The 21,924-nt window shown below is 43.0% G+C and overlaps 1 protein-coding gene across 3 annotated transcripts in view; it reads left to right on the forward strand.

Annotated features, from left to right (window-relative positions):
• Window positions 1-21,924, forward strand: part of ncor1 (nuclear receptor corepressor 1) — a 237,585-nt gene that overhangs the window by 17,710 nt on the left and 197,951 nt on the right. For all 3 annotated transcript variants that reach the window (XM_084320851.1, XM_084320852.1, XM_084320853.1), the window contains exons 2-5: window positions 3,633-3,818; window positions 15,945-16,039; window positions 16,584-16,791; window positions 20,190-20,375. In XM_084320851.1, the coding sequence (XP_084176977.1) occupies window positions 3,708-3,818; window positions 15,945-16,039; window positions 16,584-16,791; window positions 20,190-20,375 (600 nt within the window). In that variant the 5' untranslated portion in view covers window positions 3,633-3,707. The remainder of the gene's footprint in view (window positions 1-3,632; window positions 3,819-15,944; window positions 16,040-16,583; window positions 16,792-20,189; window positions 20,376-21,924) is intronic.

The raw sequence follows: 21,924 nt of genomic DNA on the forward strand, positions 1-21,924 counted from the left end.
TATAGATCTAACGTGATACAGTAGAATTCATGATCCGCGGCGCTCAGAGGATCCATAATGAACTGTGGTAACCCCGGCTGCATCAGTGGACTGGAAAATGTGGAGTACAGGATTTTTTTACCCATCCATTTTCATTGAGTCCATTCCAAAATCCCTTATGTCATCTGGGAGATGATAGGGGGGCGCTTTTTTCCACATCTGATCGCAGGCGGCTCTCGGGTAGACTAGGGTAGGCTCGGGTGATGCAATATGATTTCAGATCGCTAAAAAAAACAAAAAAAATTATTCCGAGAAATCTCGTGAGTGGCTTTCAACGTAATATTAATAATTCCGAGAAAACTTGTGAGTGGCATAGAAAGTGTTGGGATGCAGACCAGAGAAAGACGTTTGTCTTGTTTACATCAGGGTCTCTCATATGCTATTTTCAATTAATATCATAAACAACATAAGGAATATTAGCATAATTTTGAGTGGACTGAACGAAGGAATGAGTCAGCGTTAATAGTTTTAAATGCAAATAATTTATTGAAACATAGAAGTGGGGTCGGGAGTCGGACACACACACACACACACACACACACAGTTTCAACTCACCACCCCTGCATCATATTGTAGTCTAGTCTGTCTTCAAACTTCCACTCCTCTCGAAAGTTTTTTATATTTGAATATCAACATTATCTGTCCATCCTCAGTAATCCTCAGTTTACTATAATATACTCCTACGCTGAGTGCGTCCTGACTAGTGACTTCATCGTCTTTCCAAACGTGCGCACTAGAGATGTTCCGATACCATTTTTTCCTTTCCGATCCGATTCCGATACCTAAGCTTTGGGTATCGGCCAATACCGATACTTATCCGATACCAGTGCATACATTAAAAAAAATAAAAGAAAACGATATTATATAAATATTTTTTTTTATTTTTTTTTAACAGATACTGTTTTATATATACTGTTTTTTAGTAATAACTAGAAAGTAATGGTATTTATTCAACAACGGGTGATTGTATAGATTTGTATTAGTATTATTAATCAATGAGTATGGGGCTGCAGCACTGCAGATATACCCTACTCCAATGATCCGCATGGACATTAGACAGTGTTGCACTCGCTACCCAGTCTGTAAGCTAGTAGCAGATGGAACATGCATGTTGTGATTTTCTATGCAAAATAAATATTCAACATTCTCTTTTGAGACTCCGCCTCAGACTCTTATCATTTGGCACTAAAAGCTAAACATTGTCACCGATATGGCTGTCCGCAACATGTCATTAATTGTGTACGCGAGGTGGTCGATCAATGACGATGTTAACGTGAGCTAGGTTAGCTAGCATGAGCTACCGGTATATGGAAAGACTGTAACGTTACTGGTAGGGATGCCCCCCGGACCCCGGTTTTAAACGGGAACCGGTACTATATTAGAAAATACCGGAGTATTTATAAGCTCCGACGTCCTCGGTACTGCTATCGATACTCTAGAGAAATTATTATTATTATTATTATTATTATTATTATTATTATTTAAAAGTTGCGAACGATCTCTCCTCTCTCTGTCTCTGCACGAGAAGCAGCGAGTCATTATTACACACACTCCTCGCGAGTCGCGCTACACATACATACGGGTACTCCTTAATGAAAGCGCTGTCAATAGTATGCAGCTGCAGCACGTCAGACAGCAGCGCTTACAAGCCCCGCACATACAAGCCCCGCACACCTGATGTGCTGCAGCTGGAAGCATCTCAGCGCTGTCTCCGTGCCGACGCGCGCTGCACACAGACACAGACAGCTCTGCATGGACTGAGTCGTGATGGCGGATAGAGCGAAGCGTTCACAAGTGCAACAAAACATTTGCCAGTAAGGGTGGCAATACGAGCAATCTATCAAAACATTTGTTTGCAAAACACTATATTAGTGTGCAGAAATGCGCCGTATTCGACTGCCTTGCGCGCAGTGGTCCATCTGCATCCACGTCCACTGCAGCCGGTAAGCCAAGATACGGAGTTTCCTAGGCTAATAACGAATTATTACAAATAGGCTAATAAACAAAATAATTGTTTAGCTACAAATACTACAATCTAAAAACTTTTTATAGATCGTCAAGCTGAGGTCAGCCACCAATGTGTCCCGCAGGCCAGTGAGCCCACCACACATCCTCCCTCTACCTCCACCACCCAAAGTCCTTTCTCCCTAGCAGCTAGAGGAAAGATGACAGAGGATAGGGTGAACGAGTGTCACAGGGCTGTGACAAAGTTTGTTGTCAAAGGCCTGCACCCGTTCTCTACAGTGGAGTCCAAGGACTTTAGGTAACAACTAATCATTCAGTGTATATCGTTTTTTTTGTATACATAGTTGTCTAACTTGTCTGTTGTTGTTATAAGTTATTATTGAAGCAGCTATTCCCACCACTCCACACACATTTACAATAATTCAATCATTTCTAATCTTTACTGTAGGGAGATGACCAATGCTCTCTACTGCAAATATAAAAATCATAAAAAAATTATCAAAAAGAACCGATAAGAGTATCGATAGGAGTAGTAGTATCGATAAAATCCTAACGATACCCATCCCTAGTTACTGGTGACATTGTGATTTAACTTGGAATACTCCTTTGCCAACTTGCTGTACTTTGCTTGCAGGTCTGCAGCCATTATTGCTGGATTATGAATAGCCCCAACTTTAGCCAAGGTAACGTTAAAGCTAGCTTTCGGTTAGCTGTTCAATGCTAATAACACCAGCCACCAAGCGAACCCATCAGAGCTCCCCGTCAACAGCGCTCTGTCGGGACGATGGCATTTTAAGAAAGTATCTGCTGTTAAAATGACAAATGGCATTGACACTTTAATTCACGGTCGATTAAGCACACGTTTGTTTTATAATGCTCACTCAACAGACCGCAGTGTTGTTGATAATTACGTCATATGGTATCGGAGCGCAGCATTAGAGCAGCATCGGCCGATACCGATACCAGCATTTTAGGCAGTATCGGCGGCTTTTCCGATACTGGTATCCGTATCGGAACAACTAGTGCGCACACACACAGAGAAAGGGAGAGTGCCCCTCCCCCCCCCATTTCCCTTTCCCCAGTCCACACTGTCTGCTGTTCTCTATGGCTCTGCGCCTCTGCCTCTGATCAGGATTAGCTTGTTAGCTTACGCTAACGTTCATTTCGGGCGTTGTGGGCATAAAGGAATGGCGACGCATGTTAGATGCATTTGACCTGTTGTGAGAAAAAAAAACACCACTGACTTATTTCGGCTCGCAAAATAGGGGCACTGCTGTGTAGCCCTGCTCTGCTTAATGCGAGCAGACAGCACGGACTGGGCAGATATGACTCGTCGAGTTGCCACAGGTTTTTTTCAAAATAAGAGTATCATATGAACCGAACGTTGCTAGCTGACGGAGCCATAGATATTATGACTGGAGCTGCGCTTGGGGCGGAAATGAGACCAACCACGGATTTTCAAAATAAGAGTATCGAACTACACGCCAGGTGGCGGGCAGACCTCTCATTGTTAGTCGCCAAACCTTAAATCTGCCCGCCATTGGCGGTTGGCGGGTACTTATTTTGTTCCCTGACACCATCTCTCTGGGCATCAACATCTAATATTCACCTGTTCGGTCATAATACAGGTGTCTTGGATCTCCAGCCATGCTCCAGCTGAACCGCTGATACACGCAGCAGCAGCCAGCTTCCCCTGAGCCAGGATGTCCAGTAGCTCGGGCTACCCCCCCAGCCAGGGGAGCTTCAGCAGTGAGCAGAGCCGATACCCACCACACTCTGTCCAGTACACCTTCGGCACCGCTCGCCACCAACAGGTAAAGCCTTCCCTCTGCAGTTTCAGACCAGCTGAGTTTACTTCCTGAGAGGTAAAGGAAGGTTTTAGTCTACTAATTGGTTGCAAGGGTCTTCGTCAACTAAGACTTAGGCTGCGGTTACACTAGGGCCATTTAATTTTAGTTTCATTTAGCTTTTCAGAACGCTGCGTATTGGCAGGCAAGTAAGAGTTAAGTTAGACGTCGTTTTGTCTCGTCTACTATATACATGTAGTACAATGCCAAAGCAGTAAGTGGCGATGTAGTTCATACATGAAGGCCATTTTCAACCAATCGGAAAGGTTGAACGAGACACTCCACATCCTGCTCAAAATCTCAAAAGCCAGCATCTTTATACCTCGCATGAGCCATTTAGCCACATAGCATTTATTTTTCAGCAAGAAATAAAGTGCAATAAACAAAAACGGATACATTCACTGTGTGTTCTGCCTCATTTGTTGATGATTTGTTGATGAAACAAAACTAACATCAACACAATTGACCACCAAGAGCGGAGTTTAGTCTCACAAAAATATCGCAGATTTTGTTAGCTTACGTGCTCACGTGATTGGGATATGCCAGTATAACAGTATAGTAGGGGTGGGAATCACCAGTTTCATCACGATACGATACGATATAGATTCTTTGGACAACGATACGATATTTGCCGATATCACAAAGTCTGCCACGATACGATACGATTCGATTTGATTCAGGTGCCTGCGATCGATACGAGACGATATTATGTGCACACAATCAGTCACATTTAGATCAACTAAAAAAAGGCTACGGAAATATCAATTGACGTTTTTATTTTTGAGCTCTTCCAGACATTTAAATGAAAAACAATCTATTGTTTTTAATACAAATAGACCTCCTGTTCACTGTAAAGTGCCACGTTTTTATATATTGAGCTTTAAACTTTAAGTAAAATGTTTTGGAACTCGCAACATGCAAGCTAAAACCCCTTCCTCTCCCAAACCGTTCCTACAATTGTTTTATGTTGCATGATGATCGTTTAAATATCAACATTATCTGTCCATCCTCAGTAAATAATAACAATATAATAATACTCCTGACTTCATCTGGTATTTTCAAACGCACGCGCGCACACACACACACACACACACACACACACACACACACACACACACACACACACACACAGAGACAGAATGCCCCCGCCCCTCCTCCTTCCCCTCTCCTCTCTCCGTTTCTCTCTCTCTTAGCTTAGTTAGCTTAAGCAGCTAATGTAACGTTAATTTAGGTCTGCCCACGCGACGTGGGCATAAAAGAATGGCGACGATGCAAAGCATGTTAGATGCATTTGACCCGTTGCAGGGAAAAAAACTGCACAGACTTATATCGGGTCTCAAAATAGAAGCTCCCTAGCGCTGCTCTGCTGTACAGAGCTACACAGAGTTTCACAACACTGGGCCAGTCTGGGCGCGGGGCGGATATGACGTCGCCGGATTTTCAAAATAAGAGTATCGCAATATGAATAGATCTTTTTACGTTGCATCGATCCTATTTGATTATTGATAATAGATCGATATATCGATCTGGATCGATGTATCGCCCCACCCCTAGCATTGTGGCTAGCAGCGAAGTAACGTTAATGCTAGCAGAATGAATGGATGTAAACGTTATTTAACAGATAGCAGAATGGGTACAATACAATACGGCTCAATACAAACAATTGTTAAGGGAATGCAGACTGTTGTAGCTTGTTATATTAATCAGCGTCCCCAGAGTGATAGTTCAACTTGACTAACAGGGTCTGAAAGTAACGTTAGCTAGGTAGCTAACGTTAGCTCACGAGCGACGCTAGCCAGCCAGCACCTGCCAAACTGATATCAGACGTTGATATCAGGAGCTATTAGTAGCTAAACATTAGACAACGCCTCATGTATTAAACAAGTGAATAGATGACTGGGCCATTTTGTTTAATGCTTGTTATGTTGAAAGAGGAGCTCAGCTTCTCATGCAGTCGACTCTTGCGTGGTAAGGGTTTGTTGACATGACATGGGTCTGGGAAGGGGAGAATTTGGCGTCGGTCTCTACTGCGCATGGGCATTGGGCAGAAGGGCTCCGTATCCGGCTCACGCAAATTACATGGCACCATTGTCGGCGAGTTTCCAAAACGAAAACACCTTTTCAGCGTTCCCGCTAGGGAAACACGTTTTCCTGCCAAAACGGCGTTTCTTTTTAACCCTTTAATCGCCGTTGACGCTGAAACACGTCATTCCCCGTCATGCTTATTCTGCCGATGACGCTGTACAGCGTCTTTGATATCAATATTTAAAAAATCTGTGATCGAAATCATATTTCTCCCCCGGAGACTTTATATGTACTGGTGAGCCCCTGTCGACTCTCTAACTGTTCAAGAGCGCCATCTGGTGGCCGATCGGCAGATCGCCCAGGGAAGAAACAGGGAAGTGGAAGTTGGTGCTCATTTCAATTTGGTCCGATCACTCGCTATAGGTCCCGGGACTCGAGCTTGACACAATGGATATCGATCCGTTGCCAATAACTCGATAAACAACATGATTTGGACGTATATACTATTATACAACCTGGAAATGGATCGGGTATTTCTACATTCTGTTCCACGCTCATCTCCCAACGGCGAGAGGAAGCTACGGTGAGTTTCAGCGTTATTTTGTAATGTCTTCTATACTAACTGCTCCAATGATCATATCACCCACACTAGATGAATGATATAACGTTGCCCATGGAATTATAAACGACCCCCGCCCATCCGGTCAACATCAGATCATACGTAGTAACTTCTAGAACCACGTCCAGTTGAAATTTTTTATCTTGCGCCGATTGCTATCAAACTGTATACAATCATCAATATAATGCATTTGGGGCTATAAATCACGTTCTGGAGAAAGCTGCAGAAAACGATAAAAACATACTTATACTTTAGACCGTATTTTAGTATGAATATGTGAATGAAAAAGTATAACGTTGCTACACCCTGAACAATAGATATAGGACTTTGAATGGGCCATGGTAATGTCAATTTAGCAATACAATTTAAAAAGTTATAGCCCTGCAAAGAAGGGGAACTTCTCCATGTTAAATAGGGCTGGCGAGGGATGGTAAATTATGAATTTAACCCCGGCGATCAAAGGGTTAACTTGGACATGCAAACGTAATCATTCAGCAACAAAAACAAAAACCCCAGTGTAACCATGGAAGTGGAGATGAAGCAGTGAGCAATGTGATCCTAGTTTGTTTGTTGTGTACCTTGTGTAAGACAGGGTTCTATAATCAAATGTTCTTATTTGTCTGAAAAATATAATATAATATCCCTGTTTTCAACATGGGCGCCGCCATTTTGTTGCTGACGTCATACCGTTGGTTGGGTGTATACACTCTGGTTAGCTGCCTATAGTGAATGGGTCAGTCAGCAAATAAAATGTTGCCTACAAAACAACGGGACCGCGGTGGTTCTGTTTGTATTGCTCCTGGCTGTTCAAACTAATTTTACCATGTGAGAGAGAGGAAAGTTGGTTAATTTCCACAAACTACCAGTGAAAAAAACAGTGTTGTTGACATGTTGGCTCGGGCTGGCTGCACTCAGGCGGCGCGACCAGCCTGTTGGACAGGGAAGGAGGATCTGCAGAGAACACTTCATTGCCTCGGATTATGTTGTTGGGGTGGGATGTTTGTCCAGAAGACCACTAATCAGCTGAAGCCGGACGCGGTTCCCTCGGTCTTCGACAGACAGACCGGCGTTAGCTCTCGGGAAACCGGAGCTAACGGTAGCTGGCTCCAGGCTCCAGCACACCGACAAGCTGTGTAGCCAGCAGGCTGAATGCTCCGCGACGCTGGTTGAAGTGGGTCTAGGTAGCCAGCAGGCTGAATGCTCCGCGACGCTCCGGTTGCTAACGCTAACTAGCTAGCGAGAGCTAACGCCGGTCCCCGGCTGGTGCCAACTAGCTAGCGATCGCTCCCGAGAGCTAACGCCGGTCTGTCTGTCGAAGACCGAGGGAACCGTGTCCGGCTTCAGCTGATTAGTGGTCTTCTGGACAAACATCCCACCCCAACAACATAATCCGAGGCAATGAAGTGTTCTCTGCAGATCCTCCTTCCCTGTCCAACAGGCTGGTCGCGCCGCCTGAGTGCAGCCAGCCCGAGCCAACATGTCAACAACACTGTTTTTTTCACTGGTAGTTTGTGGAAATTAACCAACTTTCCTCTCTCTCACATGGTAAAATTAGTTTGAACAGCCAGGAGCAATACAAACAGAACCACCGCGGTCCCGTTGTTTTGTAGGCAACATTTTATTTGCTGACTGACCCATTCACTATAGGCAGCTAACCAGAGTGTATACACCCAACCAACGGTATGACGTCAGCAACAAAATGGCCGCGCCCATAATGCTAAATGCTTCAGAAATGTACACAACAAATCGTTTTTTCTTAGAAACTGCTTATTTTTATAACGTGACTTCTTCTGTGGCTTATCTAAATACTAATGTGATGCTATGAATATGTATTTATCGCACTGCTTCATTTCCACTTTCACTTTCAGTGCTGGCCATTAACATGGTAAAGCATTGTTAACACTTTGATTGCCTAAGGCTAAATTCATGATATACCATCCGTTGCCATCTCTATTTGTCTATGGAGAAGTTCCCCTTCTTTGCAGGGCTATAACTTTTTAAATTCTATTGCTAGATTGCCATTATTAGGGCCCATTCAAGGTCCTATATGTATTGTTCATTGTGTAGCAACGTTAAACTTTTTCATTCACATATTCATAGTAAAATATGGTCTAAAGTATAAGTATGTTTTCATCTCTTTCTGCAGCTTTCTCCAGAACGTGATTTATAGCCCCAAATGCATTATATTGATGATGAAATACAGTTTGGTAGGAATCTGTGCGAGATCAAAAATTTCAATTGGACGTACTTCTAGAAGTTTCTACGTATCATCTGATGATGACCGGATGGGCAGGGGATCGTTTATAATTCCGTGGGCAGCGTTATATCATTCATCTAGTGTGGGTGATATGATCATCAGAGCAGTTTATATCGAACACGTTCAAAAATTACGCTGAATCTTACCGTATCTTCCTCGCGCCGTTGGACGATGAGTGTGGAACTGAAATATTCCTATTATGGGATGTAGAAATACGCGATCTATTTCCAGGTTGTATAATAGTATATACGTCCAAATCATGTTGTTTATCGAGTTATTGGCAACGGATCGCTATGTATTGTGTCGAGATCGAGTCCCGGGACCTATAGAGAGTGCCCGGAAGTAATATGGACGATCAGCACTTCATCCACATGACTTCCTGTTTGGCGCTTCTGCCGATCGGCCACCAGATGGCGCTCTTGAACCGCTAGAGGGTTGAGAGGAGGCCAGCACTGTGTCTCAGGGCTGCGGAGGAAAAATATGATTCCGATCACAAATTTTTGAAATATTGATATTAAAGATGAGTTACGGCGTCCTCTGCAACTTGAGCATGGCGGGGAAGGACGCCTAAACACGTTTTCGGCACTTAAAGTGTTAAATGCCACCACCCACTTCAATGATAGCGTTGTGAACGCATAATCTCTGTTTTAAATTATGGCTATGTGTCTAATCTGCCTGTCTTGCAGTCAACATTGTCGAAACGGATTGTTTTTTAATCGGTTCATTTCCGTTTTATAGCATTTTGAAAAGCCCTCGTTTTCAAGGAAAATATATAGATTCCGTGATAAAAAGGCATTTACTGGAATATTCTGGAATACACAAACACATTTCTCGGCCTATTTATGAATCGTTTTCAAATAAACGCTAGATTATCGATAGTATGTGTACGTATGCACGCTATAGAGGCGGGCTGAAATATCGATTCTCTCATTTCCTGATCGTGCACACACAGACACACACACGCATAGGGCAAACGCTTATATCTCTGTGAAAATAGCTCTGATTATCCTAAGACTGGTAAAATAAATTCCTTACCTTAGATCAGATGTTATCCAAAAACATTATTCCAATTCCTGATCGCCATTCCAAATATCGATCACACTTATTGATTACAGTGTTGGGTACTGTAAATACATAATCCACACGTTTTCCGGGCCGGCGAGCACAATGGATTCTTCAGTTGGCTTGAGGGAAAAGTAAAATTAGGAAACTGGCCACCCCCCCTTCGTCAGTGAAAATTAATGGGGTGCAGTTACACAGGGAGAGACGATAGGGGGCGGTATCTTCCCAATTGAGCTCAGAGAGAGTCTGCAACACTAGCGTGAGGCTCGATTGATGAAATATGAATTAAAATCGCCAATAAAAAAAAAAGACAAACAAACGCTATATAGCGTCGGGGGCACTCAAAGGTCGGCATGAACTAACGACAAAACGTGCCTGTGGCACTCAATGTGTTAACAGTCCTGCACATTTTGCATAAAATGCCTGTCGATTGCATACCCAAAGTAATTTGCGATTTATTATACTTTTTTTTTTAATCTTTTTCCCCCTCCATTTTCCTCCGATTCTCTCCCATCCCAATGTTAGTCGTTATGCCAATTCCCAATCCCCTTCCTGGTCGCTGCGCACTTACCCCCCACAGTCAGATCATCTGGGAGAGTGGAGGCTATCACATGCTTCCTCCGACACACGTCCAGCCAATCAACCGCTTCTTTTCACCTGGCAGCGAGGATTCTCACTGAGAGGGCGTAGCGTGTGGAAGGATCACACTACCCCACTTAGATCCTATCCGCGCTTAGCAGGCGCCCCGACCGAACTGTAGGAGTCGCTGTTTACAACGACCCGGACCCACCCCGCCAGCTTCTCCCACCCTCTAATACAGCCAATTGTATTAGTGTGAACGGCCAGCCAAGCTGGTGACAACCCCGGGGCTGTGAGCTGGATTCGAACAGGCGAATCTAGCCGCAATCTCCGTTACGCCACCTGACCGCCCTCGATTTATTATACTTTATACTTTATGCATGAGTCTGGTCTCTTTTGAAAGTTCATTCATTCTGAAGTTTCTTACACAATAAAGAAAAATCACTTTGAGCGCTAATGTAATAGAGTAACAGAGGTTTGAACACACTGAAATAAAATATTTGCTCCTTACTTTTGTGTTGACTTGTTGCCAGATGCCTGTTTTTGGGTTCCAGCTGAGAGGTAGGAGCTGGAAAACATAACTGTTCCATAGCCTGAAGTCCTATAGTCATACAGGTCCAAAGTTTATAAAAATCCCACAGAAGATGAGTGTTTTACAAAGGTTTTTTGTAATGTGTGTACCGCAATAATTCAGCGTGATTATCAAAAATGGCCATCCGCTTCCATTCATTCAGACGTGCGAGTCAAAAGAACTTGTTGGTCTTCTTCTGCCCCCTTCTCGTTGCAATCAGCGCTCGTCTGGGATCGCTTTTGGAGCAGACGCTCCTTGGCTACAACGGTGGTCAATAATTTTCGCCATCAGTGGTGACTGGTCAGTTCAGGACCGCTCACAACCGTCGGAACGGCTTGTCAAATGACACTCAGCGGATATTTCGCCCTGTAACTCGAGACGCGAAAGCGTGCAATAGGTCGAGTGTGGTGACGATCGAAAGGCGGCAAATTCAACTTTCCAACAATGTATTGAATGATTGGGAGAAACGCAGCTCGGAGCCCACAGACGAGAACAAAGTGCTGTGACCTGTGCGCATCCCGAGCACGGGCGTGACGGCCCATATGAGGGCTGTCAAACGTTAAGAGGGTTAATCATGTAATATATTATTTTATCATGCTGAATGGTTTATGTTCTGTAAAATGATAAGCGCATCTATGGCATCACATTTTTGAATAAAACACACAAGAGACGTGTACCCTAATGATAAGAATAAGCGCTCAATGAAGAAACTCAATCCCATTGCCAAAAGAAAGTCCAACATGCCTATAGATACTATGGAACTACACACTATACAATATAGATGTATTACATGGCTCATAACGGCATTGCCAACTTTAGTAGACCTGTCACCTGTGCCCCTTTGATGTGAGCTTGACAATGCTGATGCTACATAATCCTACCACATGGCCCGTAATGGCCAGTTTGGCCACCACAACCCAATGTAGGGCTTAAAGGAAAACTCCAACATTTTGGGAAATTAGCTTATTTAACATCTTCCCTGGAGTTAGACAAGAAGATACATACTTTTTTTGTCTCTGTGCGTGCATTTAGCTTAGGGAACAGTCGCTCCGTTAGCTTCATCACTGGAAGTGGGGCGGAGTTAGAGCCTGACGTTCCCTACAGAGTCCTACAGTCACGAAATACACTCCAAATACAACTCCAAAACGTTCCTGTAAACATGTTGTGACCTGTGTATTTACCACGTGGAGAAATAAAAAATAATTGAATTCGACAATTACGTTTTCTAAGCAAATATACTCGGAACTATTTTTTGCCTAACGACTCCTCTCTGAGCGCAGTCAGTGATTTCAACGTGTCGTCGTGATTGTTGACATTCTCATTCATTCAAAGGATCCGAACAGATTGAAGTTTATGGATACCATGACTTAAAATCCTCTTACCTTGACGATTAAAAGCCTCCCCAATTTAGAAAACAGTAATCCAATGGCTGGTATTGATATACTGCACGCTAACGGAGCTAACCAGCAACCGGACACTCAAGCAGATAACGAGAGCAATGACTTCCTTTCTGGGGGGTTTCAAAATAAAAGAGCGACGTCTATAGCAGCGGAATACGTTTATTTTGTACATTATCTAACGTTAACATGAACCTAAACTAACTTTAGGTTAGTTGTAACGTTAGTTTAGGTTCATGTTAACGTTAGATAATGTACAAAATAAACGTATTCCGCTGCTATAGACGTCGCTCTTTTATTTTGAAACCCCCCAGAAAGGAAGTCATTATATTAGCTTTAGTGTCCGGTTAGCTTTAGTGTCCGGTTGCTGGTTAGCTCCGTTAGCGTGCAGTATATCAATACCAGCCATTGGATTACTGTTTTCTAAATTGGGGAGGCTTTTAATCGTCAAGGTAAGAAGATTTTAAGTCATAGTATCCATAAACGTCAATCGGTTCGGATCCTTTGAATGAATGAGAATGTCAACAATCACGACGACACGTTGAAATCACTGACTGCGCTCAGAGAGGAGTCGTTAGGCAAAAAAAATTTCAAGAGTATATTTGCTTAGAAAACGTAATTGTCGTATTCAATTATTTTTGATTTCTCCACGTGGTAAATACACAGGTCACAACATGTTTACAGGAACGTTTTGGAGTTGTATTTGGAGTGTATTTCGTGACTGTAGGGCACTGTAGGGAACGTCAGGCTCTAACTCCGCCCCACTTCCAGTGATGAAGCTAAGCTATGCTAACGGAGCGACTGTTGATTTTATTTTATTTTATTTTATTGATGGATTAAAAACACACAACAAGGATCCAAAGGATAACATGAGAGAGTAAAACCCTTATTTCCGTCATGGTCCCAGGGCTGTTAGGCCACAACAAACACACGACAATAATACAAAACTCATACATTTAAAACATAAGACTAACCTATCGCTAAAATTGTATACCCCACAATAACTAAAAACTGATTGGAAACCCATTCAAACTATAGGGGGCTATTCCAATATTCTGTCCATGAGCCACTTCCTGACACTTCTCTTGAAGCTGTGGAGGCTCAAGCTCTGTTTGATGGGGATAGGCAGCTTGTTCCAATCCTGGGCTCCAGAGAAAGTAAGGGAGCACTGGCCCAGTTTGGATCGGAAAGAAGCAGGCTTCAGGTTTGCTATGCTTGCTCTAGTTCTGTGGTTGTGGGATTCGTTGACCGGGGTGAAGTTCCCTAAGCTAAATGCATGCACAGAGACAAAAAATGTATGTATCTTCTTGTCTAACTCCAGGGAAGATGTTAAATAAGCTAATTTCCCAAAATGTTGGAGTTTTCCTTTTAAGAGGTTAATAAGCACTAGATTTAAATAAGTCCCGTTGCATGATCACATTAATTTACGGAAGGACAATAATGTAGGAAATAAAATGTTAAATGTTCGAAGAGCTAATAATAATTCTGGAGGCCAAAGGGATGGGCACAGAACGCCTGAAACATAATCTGTGGAGGAAGTGAGGACAGGTATGCAAGCTTGGCAGGCCTCTCTCGACCGTCCCAAATCCTTCTGAACTGATATTTTCTTAAGGCATGCGTTACAGTTTAAAGGGGGGCATTTCACCAATTTTTTACCTGAAACTTATCATCTTCTTGTGAGGAGGACATTTGATAATCAGAAATAAAACGGAATCAGACAGTGCGTGCTGTGTTTCAAGAGCCTCGTGAGCCCCTCATAGCGGCACAGTGGTGTAGTGGTTAACACTGTCGCCTCACAGCAAGAAGGTCCAGGGTTCGATTCCCGCTTGGGGACCAGGTTTCCATGATGCCAGGTACCCAGGTGGGTGATCTCCCAGGCCTCCAATTGCATGTCCAGTTCGTTGCATGCCGAATAAAGACCCCCTAAAGAGGTCCTGCATTATATTATTATAACAGTCCCTACACCATCTTCACTTGTAAGAGGCTTCGAACCTTGAAGAAACAGCTGAGGGAATAGTGTTTATAAAAAAAAAAAACACTAACCAATAGATGACTTTTAGACTAATGTAATGGGTCTAAAGACGGCCCTGGAGGCTGGTAAGTTTGTCTATTTTATACTCGGTAATACAGTTGAGAGACACGCCCTAATTTTCAATGCAGCCGTGATTACAAAAAAACAATAACAAGCAATACATTATAATCTAACACTATAAGAAAACACAATTAAATAGGCACAATAAAACAAGACAAAGTAAACAAATAAATAGTGGACAGAATCCTGCATATAAATCAATTGAAACAGGGATGTTCAGAATACGCCATCTGAACTGCCCATGGGTAAAGTGATCATTTTGAGGGATGTTTGGAGCTTATTCCACGTGCTTGGGGCATTAAAGAAACATGCTTGTCTTCTTCACAACCTTATTCAAATGAACAGACAGAATCCCCAAGATAAGTCCTTACACTTTGAGAGGCTTTGTGAATATGGATCCAGGATCATTTTTTTTTTTTTTTTTTTTAACCGCTTTCCAGCACAGAGCACCAGGTTCAAATCGGGGGTTAATTTGTCAGGTGAAATACCGTGGCTGCAAGTGGGGCTATGGAACTGTTCTCTCCACACACGCATTGTAACGGACAAAAATCTGTGTCGTCTGTCGATAAGTGATAATGCATCAATACTATGGCTGGGCAATTAATCGAAAAAAAATCGATCTCGATTCATAGACCTATGCAATCTCATTTGTAAGTTATGACTATTTTCCTTTTTATTAAAAAAAAATTTATTGAATTTTTTTTCTTTTTACTTTTTACTTTACTTTTTAAATGAGTTTATTGACAAAATAAGAATCGTGAGAGAATCGTGATCTCAATTCTTAGAGAGAAAAATCGTGATTCACATTTGAGCAAGAATCGCCCAGCCCTAATCAATACCTGGCACTAAGTACCAGAATTCTATAGACTTTGACCTCGTCTTACATTTCAATTAAATGAGTTTCTACCCTCGTGCCAAGATGGCCGTATAATGTTTGATGGCTTAATGTGACGATAAAACTCTTGGAAGCTGACTTCCACAGAAAGTCTGTGGTGCATTTCTGGGCATTTGGCCTATTTGTAACAAAGCTGGAGTTTGGAAATGTTTCCCTCTCAACCGTATTTACCTGCTCTGGGTAGTTTGAAGTTCACAGCACGCTGACGGCCACTCTTTCCAGGCTCGCACAAGTTTTAATCCGTTTGCTTGAGGGTTGTGATAGTTAGCCGAGATTTAAATGTCATGTTTTTTTCTTTTTTGTGGAACCAAAGTGAAAAGATGCTTGTAATCTAAGGACAATGGCTGAAACTAAAAAGTGCCTTTAACCACAATTTAGTACCACATTCTGAAAAAGGTTTGGGGGGGGGGGGGAAGGTTTGTAAAAACGTGGCTGTCGTATGCTTGGTTAGACTCCGCTTTTAGAACCCATTGCTCTGTGTCTAGTTTAATTTCATGCTCATATTGGTTTTGGTATTAATTATCTGATTCTTTCCTCAGGCCTTTTTATTATAATTTTTTTTTTATGAGCGTGTGTTCTTTTCTTCTCGCCGCTAGGAGTTCACCGTCCCGGATTATCGGACTCACATGCAGGATCCGCAGGGTCGAAGAAGACCCTCTTTGCTTTCCGAGTTCCACCCTGGAACCGAGAGGTAAGAGCCTTGCTTGCCCACAATCTGGAAGAAGAATGCTGACTTTGTGCACATTAATCTTTCCTTTAGTGTGACGGTTTATTGATTGACGCTAACATTTTCAGCACCATTACACCCAGATGAAGGCTTGGTGCCATGTTAAGGAAACACGAGTGTGTTTTGTTGTCCTAGCCAACGCCTGTTTTGTTATGTTCCGTTATGTCATTGGTTGTTTTTAGGGATCACATTGACATTTTGAATTGGAATTCATTTTTCCTTAGTTACTTCACACAGTTTGGGACATAAAACCCTATATTTGTGCTTACATTTCCCTAAAATGGCATGTTAGCATTGTTGGCAAACTTCTTTGAAACTAAAGGGGAACCCCCCTGCCTAGATCCTAGTAGTGCCCCTTAGCTTCAATGAAGAATGCTAACATGTCACTTTAGGGAAACTGAAGGATGAATTAAACTTTTATGCAAACCTCCACAATGTGACAAGCGTCTTGTTTAGAAAAACAACCAAAACGGAAGAATGCCAAGATTTCAAATGTGCGCCCCCCCAGGCCCCCGGAGAGACGTCATGGCTACGATCAGCAGTTCCACTCCATCACCGCCCAGTCGGAGCACGACGCCTTGGAGGCTAAACGCCCCCGCATGGAGACCGTCTCTGAGGCCCACATCTCCCGCACCCCTCCCACCGCTGGGGGTGTGGTCCTGCCCCTTCCACACTCGGTCCAGGACAGCTTGAGGTCCGCGGCGGAGGTCAAGAAGGTGGGTCTCTTTGCTTCTTTACAGTTATACTTAGGGACTTACCTTGTGGTATTACCTACCATGGATTTTATATGTCAAGTGAGGCCCCCGTGTCAAGAAACATCAGAATCACTTTATTGGCCAAAGTTGGTATACATCAGAATTTTTCTTTGTTATCTGCATAACCGTTCTAACAGGATAGCATACAAGATATGCAACATAATGCAAAGATGGCACACTGACGATACAACAAATGTGACATATACAACATTTATCCTAATGCTGTACACCAAAAATGAGAGAACAAATGAAAATTGCACTCGGTGTGGCTACACGTTTTGACAAATTAACACCTAATTAGGGTAATTCATGTTTTTTGCAGTTACCACGGATGCAGTTTTGTTTGACTTTTTAATCATTATTTGCAATCATAAGTCAATGCTGAGCAAAACTCAGGAAACGTAGCCCAGTTCTCCTCCATCTCTATCTCTCTCCAGCTCATCTAGCTTGTTGGGCCGCGGCACTTTTTATTTTTTTTTAATCCACGTTTTCTCCTTATTTTTCTATTTTTCTCCCATCCCAATTTCGTATTTCCAATTCTCCCCTCCCCTGTCTTGAACGTTGCTCGACTATGCCTCCCACTGGTCGGTCGTAGGGAGGATAGAAGCCTTGCATCACGTGTCCCCTCCGGTACATGAGGAGGCAGCCTGTCACATCTTTTCACCAGACAGCGCGGACTCTCAGTGGCGAGGTGTAACGTCGCACTACCCCCACTACTTCCTGTCTCTGCTGTGCAGGTGTCCCCCAACCGACCTGTAGGAGTCGCTGTCCACAACGTCCAATCCCCACCCATCGACTTCCACCCGCTATTTCTGCCAATTGAGATAGTATGACGACTGGCCCAAGCCGGAGGCAATGCTGACACCCGGATTCCAGACCAGAGTCTCTTGCATTGGTGACGAGTGCAATCTCCGCTGCGCCACCCAGCCGCTTGGGCCGTGGCACTTATGTAGCTCTCTCTCTATCCCTCTCTCTCTTAACACGACCACAATATAAAACAAATCCATCTACCAGACACCCGCGCTACATAAACACAGCGATCATACATGATTTAACACTGCTCATCACAGCACAATGCTTGCTAGTGCTTAATAAATACACTGTGCCTGCCTACATGACAACTGTAATTTGACTCACCATTAGTAGAGACACTTGTAAACTGTGTGAAAAGGCTGATCCCATATGCAGGGGTTCCCAAACCTTTTTATACCACGACCCCATTTTGTTTAGGATTTATTTTGGCGACCCCACACTTGACACATCCTGCGCCAAGAACGAGTTATGCCGTTTTTGCCCGCCATGCGCTGAACGCCAAGAACGACTTACGCCGTTTTTGGGATCAATATTTAATTTTTTCGCCATGGCATTCATAATTCATCCAGCCAACCTCCGGACTCCAGCGGGATAGTGTATGAGATTGCGACACCTCAATACCGCCGCCTGGTGGATGGTCGGGCGAGTTACACTCTTGCCAAAACCGGAAGTGCCGATCGGTATGTCGAGGAAATCCCTCCGCCAGTGATATCTTGTTACGTGGCTCCAGACAAACACTATTGTGAGGGCCGACGATCCACTCCACTGGTCAAATTACTTACTTGTGAGTAGTACGTCCGTTGATAAAGAAAAGCAATGTCCACAGCCGCTCCAGTGCAAAGTAAAGATATCCAAATGGTTTATTTGCAAAGTCTTTCTTTACAGAAGTGGTCCTAAATCTACTTTCCTAAATATTCCTGTCACTACTACAAATACTACTTACTACAAGTGGCTCCTACTAGCCACAAGTACTAATACAAGATACAAGTACTACTACAAGTGGCTCCTACTAGCCACAAGTACCAATACAAGCTACAAGTACTACTACAAGGTAAGAAAACTATTTACCCAGTCTCCAAAATCACAGCCGACTCGACACATGAAATTTCCTTCCTAATGTGAAAGCCGTAAATCCACCTGCTGGCTTCTGGCTTCAGTCCATCCGTTCGGTCCTGTTCAGTCTGGTCGAAGATGCAAAACTGCCGTTCTGAGGAAACGCCCACTTATATAGAGACCCAAATGTTCTAGAATGTCGGTTATGACCTCATACGGTGACATCACGAAGATTCCATAACTTTCTATCATGACGGCATACTGTGGTTCTAGAATGTTTTATATTCTAGAAAGTTCTATTACGACATCACCACCAACGTTCCAGAATGTTCTATGTTCCAGAAGGTCTGTTATGACATCACCACAAACGTAGTAGAAGGTTGTATGTAGTTGTATGTAAACAAAGCATTTGGATCACTTTCTCAAGCGTAATAATCGATATGATTTCGGCATTTATTGCGCCATACAAACCGGAAATGGATGTAGGAGATAGGCATCAAATAATTGGGATCTTTTTCCTCCAGTCTCATCGGCGAACGGTAAGAGGACAGTAACGTTATTTTCAGCCCGATTGTTTATACATTTCACTGCAAACCATCAAGCCGTTAATGACGATCAAGGAATTATAAACGACCCCCCCCCCCCCCTTTCCTTCACGCATGATGAAGCATAATGTGTACCGATCATATACATTTGAATTTTTTAATATAGCGTGTATAGGAAAGAAACGCCAATCGATAATCTATCATTATGCTTCAGGGCCTATAACTACTGTTTTTGGAATTACAGCAGAAAAGATTAAAACATACTTATATTCTAGAAGGTATTAACACAACAATGTATGAATGAAAAAATATAACGTTCCCACATCCTGAACTATAGATAATCGATGTTGAATGGGCCATAGTAATGTCAATATAGCAATACAATTTTAAAAAGTTATAGCCCTGCAAAGAAGGTAAACATCTCCATAGGCTTTCAATGGTGGCAGACTGGGTATATTGATGGATATAACCCATGGCGCCCAATGTGTTAATGTATCGTGTAATTTCAATGTGGAATTAAGGAATATAAAAATAAAAGCACACGTTGTTGAACTTGATCATGCATACAGTATTTATAACATTTTATTACAGCACTATGTTATCAATACACATTTATAAAACGAGGCATATTTAGCCAAAATATGTTGCCAGAACATACAAAAAAAAATATATATATATACGGTGTATATATATATATTATTTATTTGTTTTAATACATATTTTTACTTGCCAATGCGCGATCCCACTGTCACCTACCCACGACCCCACTTTGGGTCACGACCCATAGTTTGAGAACCGCTGCCATATAGGCTAGTTGTGTACAATGATTGAAGCAAATAAAAGGACAAACAAACAAACAAAACAAACTGAGTGAGAAGTCATCAGAATATACTTTTCTCCCCTCCCCCTGGTGGTTCACTAAAACAACCCCCACTTGTTTCCCCCCAGGACTCTCAGTTCGGTGGCAAGGGGGAGTCCTCGTCCTCGGGCAGCGCAGCCCTACTACACATGTCTGAGGACCAGGACACCTCTCCTTCCAAACTGTCTAAGGAGGAGCTGATCCAGAGCATGGACCGCGTGGACAGAGAGATCGCTAAAGTGGAGCAACAGATCTTCAAGCTGAAGAAGAAGCAGGTGGGTTGTTAATAACACCAGCCTAAACTGACCTAATTGATCTCAACCCCCCCCTCATCCAATCATGACTGTTTGCTTCCCTTGGACATACAAAAGTCCCTAGTTTTTTGGCAGGTAACGTGGATGTCTTGAAGGTATATATTCTTCAAGGACAATATAAGTGTCATAGATGCTAAGCATGAGGGCAAGGCTCTCTAAACATAGTGCCATGCATGTGAACTGCCACTAGGGGCAGAGTGGCTAACTGTGACTGACTGATTGAGGTGCTTTGTTTGGTAGAATAGTAGAGTAGCCAGTGAGCTTTGGCATTCACTACTAGCCACTGTGTTCTGAGGATAAAACCCTTCCATCTGGCTTTCCACAGCGTTTAATTTGGCCCTCCAAAGATTCCCATTGAGGGATTGTCTTCTGGTCTACTTTGATGACACTTAAAGGGCCCCTATTGTAGAAATTGCCTTCTCATGTGTTTTGCATTGTTTTTACACAATGAGGGGTTGTCTCAACACTGAGAAATTGTGAAATATATACATAGTGCAGTTTCTGTTCAGCTCTGACAAGAATCCTCCCTATTGAAACAAGCTATTCAGAATTGCAGCCCTAGAGTAGAACAACTTGTTGCTATTTCTGCCATTTGCCCTCTACTTCAAAAGTGTTTATATAGTAGTTAGCATGCTGCTAATATGACTTGGACATGATATTCTTTGAGATCATTTCTATGGTTTTTAACACATTGTCCGCCATGCATTGTACTAGGGCTGGGCGATATGACGATATTATATAAATATCGGGTACAGTTCATAAACGATACACTTTTTAAACGTATCGTGGACATTGTGATGTTCCTCACAATCCCTCACATCAGTTTATAAGCCGCCGCGGTTGAGATGACTTACTTTGGCGCAGCGCTCTACTCTCTCGTCTCTCCCTCTCAAAGAAAAAAAATACACACAGACTCGCCCCAACCTACGTTATGTACACGCCCATACACACACACACTCACACACACACACCCCCAGAGAGGCGGTGCTACAGGTTTGTTTGGAGGACTCTACTCGAGGGAACAGGGAACGGGGATACGACAGCGTGAGAGAAGTGGACAGAGCTTCGCAAGTTTAAATGTTAGCCATACGTGTTTTATTCAGAAACGGCAATGGAATATGGAGGCGCCGAGGTGGATGAACTGGTAATAGCCTCGCGTTCTAACCGTTAGCATTGCGGCTAGCGCAAATGAGCTAATGAGGCACTGAATTCATACAGTAGCTTGTTAGCTAGCGTCGAAATATGTTTGTCGCATTGGCGCTGACGTCACGGCGCCCCAGCTACACTGACGGCGTCTTTATATCTATCTAATCTACATTCACATTTACATTTAGTCATTTAGCTGACTTTTTTATCCAAAGCGACTTACAAGTTCTGTACGACAGGTCATCAGGAAGGGTACAACTCTATCAGCTGAGTAACAATATTCATCAAAGTGTTGCGTGTTACAGTGTAGGTTAGTTTATTAGGACAAGTGCATGACAGTAAGGTTAGTTAGGGTTAGATTTTT

This window comes from Notolepis coatsorum (assembly GCF_963971535.1).
Source record: "Notolepis coatsorum genome assembly, chromosome: 8".
NCBI classification, from domain to species: Eukaryota; Metazoa; Chordata; class Actinopteri; order Aulopiformes; family Paralepididae; genus Notolepis; species Notolepis coatsorum.